This window comes from Pipistrellus kuhlii, unplaced genomic scaffold, assembly GCF_014108245.1.
Source record: "Pipistrellus kuhlii isolate mPipKuh1 unplaced genomic scaffold, mPipKuh1.p scaffold_m20_p_79, whole genome shotgun sequence".
Classification (NCBI taxonomy): Eukaryota; Metazoa; Chordata; class Mammalia; order Chiroptera; family Vespertilionidae; genus Pipistrellus; species Pipistrellus kuhlii.
The window spans coordinates 611,319-623,384 of record NW_023425583.1 but is presented as its reverse complement, the minus strand read 5'-3'; the positions used below and the strand labels follow the sequence as shown (position 1 = coordinate 623,384).

At 49.1% G+C, this 12,066-nt stretch overlaps 1 protein-coding gene across 1 annotated transcript in view; it reads left to right on the top strand.

The window, feature by feature from the left end:
- The window catches only part of COL3A1 (collagen type III alpha 1 chain), a 35,032-nt gene extending 33,805 nt beyond the window's left edge, over window positions 1-1,227 (top strand). Inside the window, exon 51 of the mRNA XM_036423198.2 lies at window positions 630-1,227. Coding sequence (XP_036279091.1) covers window positions 630-776 — 147 coding nt within the window. The 3' untranslated portion in view covers window positions 777-1,227. The remainder of the gene's footprint in view (window positions 1-629) is intronic.
- The last annotated feature ends 10,839 nt before the right edge of the window (window positions 1,228-12,066 follow it).

The following is a 12,066-nucleotide window of genomic DNA, read 5'->3' as shown; positions in this document are numbered from 1 at the left end:
CACTAAGTAAAAAGCAGTTGAAATGGAGGCACTGAAACTTAAATCATAATGTAAATGTTACCAGGTCATCTGGTCCCCACACACTCTGCCTGACACAGAAAGCGGGTGCGAGGAGAATGCCTGTCGCCCCAAGGTGGCCGCGTCTCTCGGCGGCATCATTTTCTCCTGTGCTTGGTTTCATGTCCTGTTGTTCTGGACAGTAACACGCAGTGCAGGCTCGCAGCCTGGGAGCCACGGGCTAGGCCCGTGGTCGGCAAACCTTGCCTCGCGAGCCACATGCGGCTCTTTGGCCCCTTGAGTGTGGCTCTTCCACAGAACACCATGGCCTGGGCGAGTCTGTTTTGAAGAAGTGGCGTTAGAAGAAGTTTAAGTTTAAAAAATGTGGCTCTCCAAAGAAATGTCAATCGTTGTCCCGTCGGTATTTGGCTCTGTGGACTGATGAGTTTGCCGACCACTGGTAGACCCTCTGGTCTCGGTGGGAAGGGCGAGCAGCTAGCCCACGAGGTTGGCGCCGATGCGCTCCATGCTGTTCACACAATGAAATCACCTAGTGAGGCACGTCTGAGCAGGCCCCCCAGGAGTGGAACTGTGACGTCATGGTCACTTACCTGGGTTTGCTCTTTTTCCAGAAACACACTGGCGAGTGGGGCAAAACGGTCTTCGAATATCGGACGCGCAAGGCGGTGAGACTCCCCATCGTGGACTTCGCGCCCTATGACATCGGAGGTCCCGACCAGGAATTCGGTGTGGACATTGGCCCCGTATGCTTTTTATAAGCCAAACTCTAAAGTCCCAGCCAAAAACCTCACAGTCCGTATGTGTTCCTCTGGTTCTAACCTTGTCAACCAGCGCAAGTGGCCAACCAAATTCCAGTTATTTATTTCCAACGTTTTTGGAAAAAGTCTAATTTGACAAAGAAGGATTTTTTTTTTTTTTTTTTTTTTTTTGCTGTTTCACCAAATACAGTTCAAATGCCTTTTGTTCTATTTTTTTAAAAATTTCAATTTCAAAATGTCTCGATGGTGCTATAATAAATAAACTTCAACACTCATACAATCACACTGAGTTACTTCTTTCAATCCAACCCATGAGCAGAGCAGCGACTATGCCTACCACTCAAGCACAACCTTTCCTTCTGAAATACTCAGACAATTGAAAGGACCCCCCTGTTTCAACTACCTCAGCCTGGTCAGAAACACACATGAATTCTCTAAGTCCCAAAAGATGGGGGGGAAAATGCATACGTTATGAATGACATTGATTTATTTTCTAAAGTATTTGTTTTTTAAAAACGTAGAGTGTGGTGCAAGAATTAGAAAAAAATATATTTTTTTTTAAGATTCACCATTATTTTAATCTTGGCCATCAGCTGCTTTTAAAGGTGCTTTCCTTCTTCCTTGTCATTGCTAACATGACCAAGATGACCAATGTCTGGGCAGACCTTGAAGACACATGTTATGGTGCTAATGTCCTTTCACTTTGAAAACTCTAGGCCAGAACCTTGGCCTTGCATTCCAAACACTAAGTGCACACCATCTGCGCATGTCTCCTGTCAAACAGCATTGATTGGCATGTCACTTTAGAGGACCCTACCCCTTCAACTAAAACACACAAACCATGGGGCTGATTTGCCACAACAACGCAGGGAATGTGCTGAAATTTCACTTTGTAAGCTTGTATGTGGTTGTTGATCATTTTTCTTACAGACACCCATAATAAAATATCAAATGAAACACTCCTTGTTTTTGTCACTTTCATAGACTTAGCACATGCATGTTTACACTCAGGAACTCTAGTGATTTTCTCAAAAAAAGAATATTGAACCCTAACTCTCTAGCCTAATAGTGCAGTGACCTTCAGACATAGGAATTAATATAACCTACGTCAGAGCAGAGAGCATGCCCCAGGGTGGGGGATGGGGGTGGGGGACGACAGTGCAGATATTCAGGTCAGAGAAGAGCATGCCCAGTGGGGACAGTGCAGACATTCAGATCAGAGAAGAGCATGCCCAGTGGGGACAGTGCAGACATTCAGGTCAGAGAAGAGCATGCCCAGTGGGGAGAGTGCAGATATTCAGGTCAGACTCAGTGGAAGCCCTGAGCACAGTGAAAGCAAAAGGCATTGGATCTATCTGGAGCCAAACCCTGGAAAGAGTAACATCATAAACCAAGTCATCCCCGAAGCGGAGTGAGCAGGGAGGAAGGTGCTGGTTACTTTTAAGGGTGTAAGGTGGGTTGGCAAGACTGGCATTAGGAATAAGTGCAAGTGTAGGATTTCCCTGCACCTGGCACACCACCTACCTCACTGCCATCTTCAGCAGCCCTTCTCCACCATCAAGTTCTTACTCTCTTAGTGGCTGTCAAGAAACATGCTGTGTTCTTCCACCTTGCGACTCTATAGTTTGGTATTTGCTGGCTGTACATGGTTTATAAAACTAACACCTTTAAAATGTCACAACTCTTAGTCAAGTTATCCTCCACGTTAGGGGCAACACATGTCAACAGTTTCTCCCGCATCTTTCCTGAAGTACTTGATAGAGTATCCAAATATATTATCTATTCTACATTATTTGAGAGAGGGACATAAATAGAGAGGTGGAGACAGAAAACCAATTGGCATTATGAGTTAAAATTAAATTACTTGGAGCTCTAACTTGAGACATTTGCAAAGCCAGGTATATTTTGGTCAAGACTTAAAAAAAAAAAAAAAAAAAAAATATATATATATATATATATATATATATATATATATATATATATATGTTGATTTCAAAGAGAAAGGGAGAAGGAGAGAGAGAGAAACATCAATGATGAGAGAGAATCATTGATGGCTGCCTCCTGCACGCCCCCTACTGGGGACCAAGCCCACAATTTGGGCATGTGCCCTTGTCCAGAATCGAATCTGTGACCCTTCAGTCTGCAGGCTGACGCTCTCTACCAGCTAGGACTGGCCAAGGCCTTTGCACACTGCACCACACTGATGGTGCCTCTCCCGCCTCCCCCTTCACTTACAGGGACCCTTATAATTGCACGGGGCCCATCGGAGTCATTTGGGACAATCTCCCCACCTTAAGACTGAATTCTATCGGCAACCTCAGTTCTTTCTGGCCTTGCCATGTAATGTCAGCATGTATAGGTTCCAGTGGTTATGGAGCGGACTGTTATTCTGCCCACCTACGCAGAGAAGAGAGGTGGGTAGGAGACCCACGGCGGTGGTGGCCAGGAGGAGGCAGGGCAGCCGCGGGCATCTGCCTAAGCTGCGAGGGTGCTCAGCCCGTGACGGTCCACTGGCTGCTTCAGGGCAGGGCTTGGCAGGTGGCTCTGTATGTCAGCATCCTTTTCCTTCTGCTCAGTTGGTGAACTGCTCATTCTCTGACCTTCGGGCAGAAGGTAAAAATCACACGGGATGCTCAGTAAGACCTGTGACTAAGTAGCTCACTAAATCAAGCCAGACTTACATGAATTACGCTACATGAATTAGCTCTGATGATCCTGGACGCGAATAATCAAAATCCCAACTCAAGAGGAGTTGGTGCTAATTTATAATTATTCATTAATAACCCCCTCCCTCCCCAAGAAATGCATTTTCTTGCTCCTCGTGCACCACTCACAGGGCAATAGGGTTTCTTTTAAGGAAACGGTGAAATAGCTACTTTAGGCTGCTTACTGTCACGGCTCCGCTGAGCAGCTCTGAAGTCAGATTGTTTGGCCCAACATCTTTTTAAAAATATATTTTTATAGATTTCAGAGAGGAATGGAGAGAGAGAGAGAGAGAGAGAGAGAGAGAGAGAGAGAGAGAAATATCAATGATGAGAACGAATCATTGATGGGCTGCCTCCTGCATGCCCCACATAGTGATTGCACTGAGCATACATATGGGACCAAGCATGCACAATGGTTAGGGGTAAACGTAGAAAAATACAATTTACCTCCAGGGATGAGCATTTGGCAGCCCATGGAGATAGGACCCATGGTCTGTGGTCACTGGACAGCAAGGTGCCCTCTTTGGCCACTGGAGTCCAGGTGCACGGTTCCTGCTCCATGACGGGCTAGTTCAGTCCGTGGGAAGCTGAGGAGCTGCGGGGGTGAACGCGGGCAGAGAAGGACAAGGTTAAGTCCCCACCTTCCCAGCTCCAGGTGCAGCAGGAGAGCACTGGCCTTCCTCTCCCTGAGCTAAAGTTAAAACAGGAATGTACTTAAACTCACCTATTTATACAGATGACGGAAAAGCAAGTATTGGGTTATTTCTGCCGACCACACGACTTCAGCACGAATCCAGATGGGTTCTCAGTTCTCTGCTTGGCTGCCATATGCTGGGGAGGCACAGGCCGCATGGCTGTGAGGCGGTGTGTATATGTGTGTATGTGTGTGTGTGTGTGTGTGTGTGTGTGTGTGTGTGTGTGTGGAAAAGCTCTCTCCCCCAGCCCCGGGCCACATTCCATCCATCTCTCTCGCCCTTCAAGACAAGACCCCTCCTCTCCTGCCCAGCTTCCTCAAGATGCAAGCTGTCCGCCAGCACAGACCAGGTCTCCCCATGCTCCACCGTCACCTCCAGATTTACAACTGGAGTCGGACCCAATGCTTCCTGGGGCAGCCAGGGAAAGGCCCATGTCAGGCTCACACACGGAGGGATGGAGGGTCTAAGACAGGGGTGATGTGTGAGGGGGTGGTTCTGAGTTGCCAGACACATGAGGATTGTACAATTCATGCTCCACAATCAGCTTTGCATGAGCAGAAGATTCTGGGAAAACGGAGATGGTTCCATTGGCTGACAGAGCCAGGCCGCAGAGGCAGTCCAGCCTGAAGGAAGCGGAGTCATCACACGCTTCCTGGCGAGGCCAGAATCCAACTTCAACTTGAAGGCGACAGACATGCTGGACCAGTCTACCGTCGGCGACACGCTGCTGCTGCTTCTAACCGCCCGTCACGCGGGCTCCCGGTGGTGGTGGCGATGTGTCCACACGCTGGCAGCTCCTCGCAGCACCCTTGCCTCTGGGTGGAGGGACCAGCTGAGATGAGATGCTTGGTTTCCGGGAAATCACAGGGTTCCAGCACGCAGAGGCCACAGGACAAAGACAGAGGACCAGAGGCAACGGGGGAATAACTGTCCGAGACAGCAGGAGGGTGTGGCTACAAACAAACAACAAACGAACAAACAAACCCCCAAAACAGAAACAAACAAACCTAAAAACAAAAGCCAGCAACCAAGACAAACAGCTCACTTGGAAATGCTGTGGGTGGAGGCTGACTGATCGCAGGAAGATGGGCCCTAGTAGGGGGGCGGCCTGCAGAGCTGTTCCCTTGTTGTCCTTTATTTGTAACAACAAACCCCAGAGCAGGCGGAGAGGGAGCTTCGACAATAGAGCAGGACCTCGAAGGGAGGAGGGCAGAGCTGGGGGGAGGCCCTGCAATCACAGTGCAACGAGCCAAGCGTGTTCTAGTCACGTTAGACATAGGAAATGCGCTACGCACTTCAACCTTTGCTGAGCCAAAAATCAAGTAAGCAAATAAGAGGTGTGAGGTAAATTGCCCAAAGTCACCTAGTTAGTAAGAAGGAGGGCTAAGATTTTAGCCCAAACAGCCTGGCTGTCATGGCTCAGTGGTTGAATATTGACCTATGAACCAGAAGGTCACAGGTCAGGGCACCTGCCCAAGTCTGGGCTCTATTCCCATTAGAGAGAGTGTGGGAGCCCATCAATAATTCTCTTTCATAATGGATGTTTCTCTCTCTCTCTCTCTCTCTCTCTCTCTCTCTCTCTCTCTCTCCATTCCTCTCTGAAATCTATAAAAATATATTTTTAAAAAGATATTGGGCCAAACAATCTGACCTCAGAGCTGATAACCAGGGCTGTGACAGTAAGCAGCCTAAAGTAGTTATTTTACTGTTTCCTCAAAAGAAACCCAATTGCCATGTTAGTGGTGCATAAGGGAGCAAGAAAATGCATTTCTTTGGGAGGGAAGGGGTTATTGTAGAACTAGAGGCCCGGTGCATGCATTTGTGTACTTGCGGGGGGGGGGGGGGGGGGGGGGGTTGCCCTAAGCCTGGCCTATGCCCTTCAACAGTCTGGGAGCTCTCAGGAGATATAAACGGCAGTCAGACATCCTTAGCGCTACCACCACCACCACTGCACTCGCCAGCCGTTAGCCCTGGGGCAGCTCATCTGCCCCCTGATGGTGAGTGAACTGTTTAGCCAATTTGCATATTGCCCTTTTATTATATAGGATAATTATAAATTATCACCGATTCCTAGGAATTCAGAATGCTAACTCTTTTTTTTTAAATATATTTTATTGATTTTTTACAGAGAGGAAGAGAGAGGAACAGAGAGTTAGAAACATCGATGAGAGAGAATCATCGATCAGCTGCCTCTTGCACACCCCCTACTGGGAATGTGCCCGCAACCAACGTACATGCCCTTGACAGGAATCGAACCCGGGACCTTTCAGTCCGCAGACCGACGCTCTACCACTAAGCCAAACCGGTTTCGGCAGAATGCTAACTCTTGAGTTAGGATTATTTACTTCCAGGATAATCATAGCTAATCCATGTAGCATAACTCATGTAAGTCTGCCTTGATTTAATGAGACAGTTAGTCATCAGATACTTATTGAGCATCCCGTGTGCAGCAAGCAGGGAGAAACGATCTTATCTGAGTGAGTTTCCTCCCATTGCTAGGCCATTTCCTCTCTCTGCTGTCATTGTTTTCTATCCAACCACCAGAATGCCCTTGGTTACCCTAATACCTCTCCTGGCCTTCTCATCTATTTCCACAACTTCAGCCACCACTTTTGCTGGAGATAACTCATAAAATCACATCTGCATTGCATGCAACTACAGACCCATCGATTCTATAGCCTAACTGAGACCCTACTAAAGTTTTCCAGGACAGTCCTGTACACCAGAATGAGGTGTTGGCCAACAATGAACCACAGGAATGATGGCGGCCCCTATGAGATTATAATGGAGCCAGAAAGTTCCCTTTGCCTACAATGTCATTGCTGAGTGGTGGTTGATACAAGTCTGATGGTCAGAGGAGATGTCCAGTCAGAGAAATATAAATATATGAGTTTCAACATCTGTATGGCTTTTAAATCCATGCAAGCAAATGTGGTTATCAAGTAATAGAGTATGAATAGGCTGAACTCATAGGGTATTTCAATATGTGTAGGTTGGTGAAATAAGGAAGAAGCTAAGACAAGGAGAAGGAACAAAAGAAAAAAAGGAAAATGCAGTGACCTAGATCTGTGATCGGCAAACTGAGGCTCTCAAGCCATGTGCGGCTCTTTGGCCCCTTGAGTGTGGCTCTTCCACAAAATACCACAGCCTGGGCAAGTCTATTTTGAAGAAGTGGCGTTAGAAGAAGTTTAAGTTTAAAAAATTTGGCTCTCAAAAGAAAGTTTAACCGTTGTCCTGTTGATATTTGGCTCTGTGGACTGATGAGTTTGCCAACCACTGACCTAGATGCCAACTAAAACAAAGTATGTTGTTTAAATTTTAGAATTATAGCATATTAGAAGGACAAATAGGCTTAGGGTTCTGATTCCAAGGTCACTAATTAAAATAGAGGTCAAGTAATGTTACGAGTCTTCCCTTGTCCTATAGATGCCAAATAGTGACGGGAAGCCATCCTCCAACCCACAGTCTCTTATCACATCGTTATCTCTCTTGTTTAAAATGTCTCTTCATTGTTGAAAGTATTACAGAAGTCCCATTTTCCCCCACTGACCCCTCCTAGCCCACTCCAGCCCCCACCCCAGGCCTCACCACACCACTGTCTGCATAGATGCATACAAGGTCTCTGGTTGATCTCTGTTCCCTCCCCTCCCTTCCCCCTGAGATTCCTCAGTCTGATCCATGCTTCTGTGTTTCTGGATCTGTTTTGTTCATCCATTTATTTTGTTCTTTAGATTCCACATCATTATCTTTCTTGATAGAGAAATAAATACAACCCTTTCACCTTCAACCTGGCACTTGAACAAAAAGGATTTCACTTTGTGTTTGAAATGAAGCTTGTTTCGTGTCTTGAGGATGAAGTTTATGGTCATTAGAGCATATCTGGGAAATGCAGAAAGACAAAAGCTTGTTTCTCCATGTCTCACATCATGGGCATCTCCTTCAAGTCTTCTCTGTGTAACAACATAATTTCTACAATGCCACACATGCAGTTCTGTCTGCTGCCTATTGCCTTTAACGTGACACTATTTTATCTTTAAAATGTATGTTTTACTTGGGTAACAATTAGGAAAATATAGAAGAAACTATGTTTTTTAAAGTAATGGCTTCAAAGTTAGGAATCATTACTTTTATCTAGTTTATATTAAAGTTTTACTTGTCTGGGTCTTATCGCAGAGGAATGTGCTTGTTTTAAAAAGTGAGTCATAAACTGAAAAGTGTTTTCCTTTCAGACATAAGTCTCCCTGTGGTCATGACTCACCAAGTGAGCTTGACACAGTCCTGGTGAGAGCATTCTATATGTCAGAGTGCATACGAAGCCTCTCCCCACATCTCTGTGTACCCCAGTCTGCCACGCCTAAGGTCTTCAGAAATCTTACGATTATTTGTTGAGTCAATGCCATAGAGAAAAAATACCATCCATAGCCAATATTTTTTAAACAAATTTTTCTGCGATGATATTTCTGCTCCTTTTTTTTCTTCTCATGTCCTTAAACTCTGTTCAAAAACATGTTTCACTGTAAAATTCTTAAGTGTTTTCGCTAACATGCACAGAATTACTTGGCATCTCATCACGGTATCTGACATAATGCGTGTTAACAGAAATCTGGCTACCCTTCATGGTCCATAAATTTCATACATGGGAATCATTGGAGTTCATACCAATTTGGTGATGATGTGAAAGCAATGATATGCTTATGGCAGTCTTGCAAATGAGACATTTCACAATGGAGCCGATGGGCATGAAGATGACAAGATGTAAGCCCCGTCATAGACTGGGTTCCCTGGAGACAGACTCTGAGATGGGGACCTGAGGTAGGAGATTTGTTGGAAAGTTACCTCAGGAGATATGTCGAGGCAGGTGTGGATGGAGGAGAAGCTGACCCAGACACGGCAGACTCAGGCAATCCTACAAGAACGCTGAGATTGCCCCCGAGATGGGGTAATTCACAGGGGCCGGCACCGAACCAGGCCCTCAGAGCTGCTCACTGTGCGCCAGCACTGGAGGGATGGGGGTGGCCGTCGGTGAGGAGTGCTGGTGACAGGGGGCCATTCTCAGCCAGGGTCTCCCTCTGAGCCACAGTGACAGAGTCCCAGAGATTGACAGGTCAATGGCGTGGCTTTCAAGAGGAAATATGGGTGGAGCAACACATTGACAACCACAAGCTCCCACTCCATGCTCAGTGCACTGCTAAGCACTCCAAGGAAATTCGGCCCTGGTTGCTGCTCCTTAGGAATGTATTGTCAGACTAAATAAGCTGAACCCATAGGAAATGGCACAAAAGCATTCAAGATGGGGAACAGTGCAGTGCTTAACCATGCTGGGCGAAGCCCAGGCCATCAGAACAAGAACTGGCCAGTGGCCATTCACTGTCCGGACAGTCTTCTTTAAGAAGATAAAGCTTGAGTTACGCAACAAAGAAGGGTTCACATTTAGGTAACTGGTGGAAAAGAGGAAAGCCACTGCAAATTAAGAAACAAAAGAAAGCCAACACCGGTGTGGCTCAGTGGATAGAGCGTCAGTCTGTGGACTGAAAGATCCCAGGCTCGATTCCAGTCACAGGCATGTGCCTTGGTTGTGGGCACATCCCCAGTAGGAGGTGTGCAGGAGGCAGCTGGTCGATGTTTCTAACTATCTCTCTCCCTTTCCCTCTGTAAAAAATCAATAAGATATATTTTAAAAAATAATTTTTTTAAAAAAAGAAAGAGGAAATGTAGAAACATTAATGATTAGTCCATGCCTACGGAGCAGCAAAAACCTCAGCCACCTGCATTTATTCATTTCAGTTCAGCAACATCGTTGCTCATCGAGTCTCAGAATCAAGTCAGTGCTCAGGACCCCTCCAGGAGAGCGACTACAGAGATGCAGACACCGACACGTCCTGAGACTCCACGGGAGTTGCACGAGAGGCGAGATAGGAGACAGGCAGGGCAGGCGCCACCACGTCCACGAGGAAGCCTTGAGAGAGTCTTCCTGGGCATGAGGAGGGGGCACCGAGGCAGACGGCATGGAACAGAGCGTTCTCAGGGAGAGACCAGGCCACAGCAGACGCGGGGAGGGAAGGGGAGCCGAGGCAGGAGGTATAGGTGGCGACTTAATTAGCCCAGTTCCAGGTGGAGCACGGGTTCCGTGGGCGGGGGGAGGGGGTAAGAAAGAACACGGGGTACGATGGTACAGAGTGCTGGAACAGCAGGGTGAGCGGTGTTCTTTGGTGAGAGAGGAGAGAGGAGAGAGAGGGAGGGAGAATCCGCTCCCCATTGTAGAGCCACATGGATGTCTCCCTCCTGGAACACTGCTCCGGAGGAGAGCGGGAGGTCAAGGGCTGTGAGGGGAGACAGGGCCAGGTCTGCAGGCGACCGAGAGACACTGACCGCGGACAGGAGGATGGGCCTCCATCTCAGGGAGGAGGGAAACAAGACTGAAGAGCCCTGGCAAGGGATCAAAGCACTTTTTTCAAAAAAAAAAAAAACTAGACTGCAGGCAGAGCCGCGCGGAGGCCCCCTTGCAGGGAGCCTGGGTGACGAGGGGGACCTGAGGACAGCGGGGAGGCGGCGGGCGGTGCTCCCTGAGGAGCCAGCGGAAAGTTTCGCAAGCCCGGCCGCTCCCCCTCCACGTGGCAGCCCGGCCGGGCTCCTCTGGAAGGAGGATGCTCGGCCTGGCCGAGTGCGGGGCCGGTCGGAGAACTAGGTCAGGGGCGGCGGGCGGCGATTTGGAAAGTCTTCCCTGCAGATGGCGGATGAGATCATCTGGCTCCAGATGGAATCATTGGGGAGCAACCCTCCCCAAAGTGGGGAGGGGGGGGGGGAGACAGCCAGGGCTGCGCCGGGGAGGGGGCTGGGAGGGAGCACGGGGCAGGCTGGACTGGGCCTCCTGCCCCTTTCCGAGCTGCAGGCGGGGACCTGACTTCCAGGGCCAAGGCCGCGACTGACCGCAGGCTCCGAGCACAGAGGAGGCTGAGCGGGGGAGGGGGAGCAGGGCGTGAATGAGAAAGGACGCCGGCCTGGTCCCACACTGAGTCTGAGCCTGAGTCTGAGCCGGGGTGGACTCCCCGCGGAGGGGGCAGAGCTCGGGGGTGAGGGGCTGAGGCCGTGGAGCCCGCAGAGCACAGCAGGGCATGGAGACGGGCCCGTGTCTGGGGAGCTGGGACTCAGCTTCCTTCTGGAACCTTCGGGGCTCCCATGCTGACTACACAGATGTCTTCAATTCTGCTGCATTTTTTTCCCGGAGAGCGGCGGACCGCCGCGAACATTCCAGCCTCAGCGGCCTCTCCGAGCTGCTCCCACGCCTGGGAAAGGTTCCCATAAACACGCCGCCCCCTCCTCCTCGGTATCAGCATGCGAACCACACAGTTTTCACATGTGTGCACACCCATGTCTTACCGCCCCGACAGCATGTAACCATAACTGCCGATACGCCGAGGCTTCCGGCACACACCCCGCCCGCTGTGGGAGTCACGCTGCTCGGGAAAAACAGATAATCTTCGGTTTTTTGTTCCCTTTTACTTATGAGACAGTCACATTGAGGCATTGCTGTGAATTAAGCCATTGGGGATGCTTGCTAACGGCGTAAACATAAACGCCGGCACAGAATTAGAAGCACACCCTGCCCAGAGGAAGGCGCTCAGTCCGAACAGCTTTCTCTCCGGTTCTCCGTTACCCCCGGGGCCCTGGTGTCTGCCGAGGCGGAGTCTCCACCAGGATCTCCATCTCCAGGGGCGCCCTCTCCACGGTCTTCTGCACTGGATCTGAGGCAGGAGGCCGAGGAGCCGTCTCCTGCTGGTCTCCGTGAGCTCAGTCAGAGAGGGCGCACATGGACCGTGACCTGCATGACAGCCGCCGAGGTGCTGCAAGCTCTCTTTCCCTCAGCCTGGGTTACCTTAACAACCTAAGCCT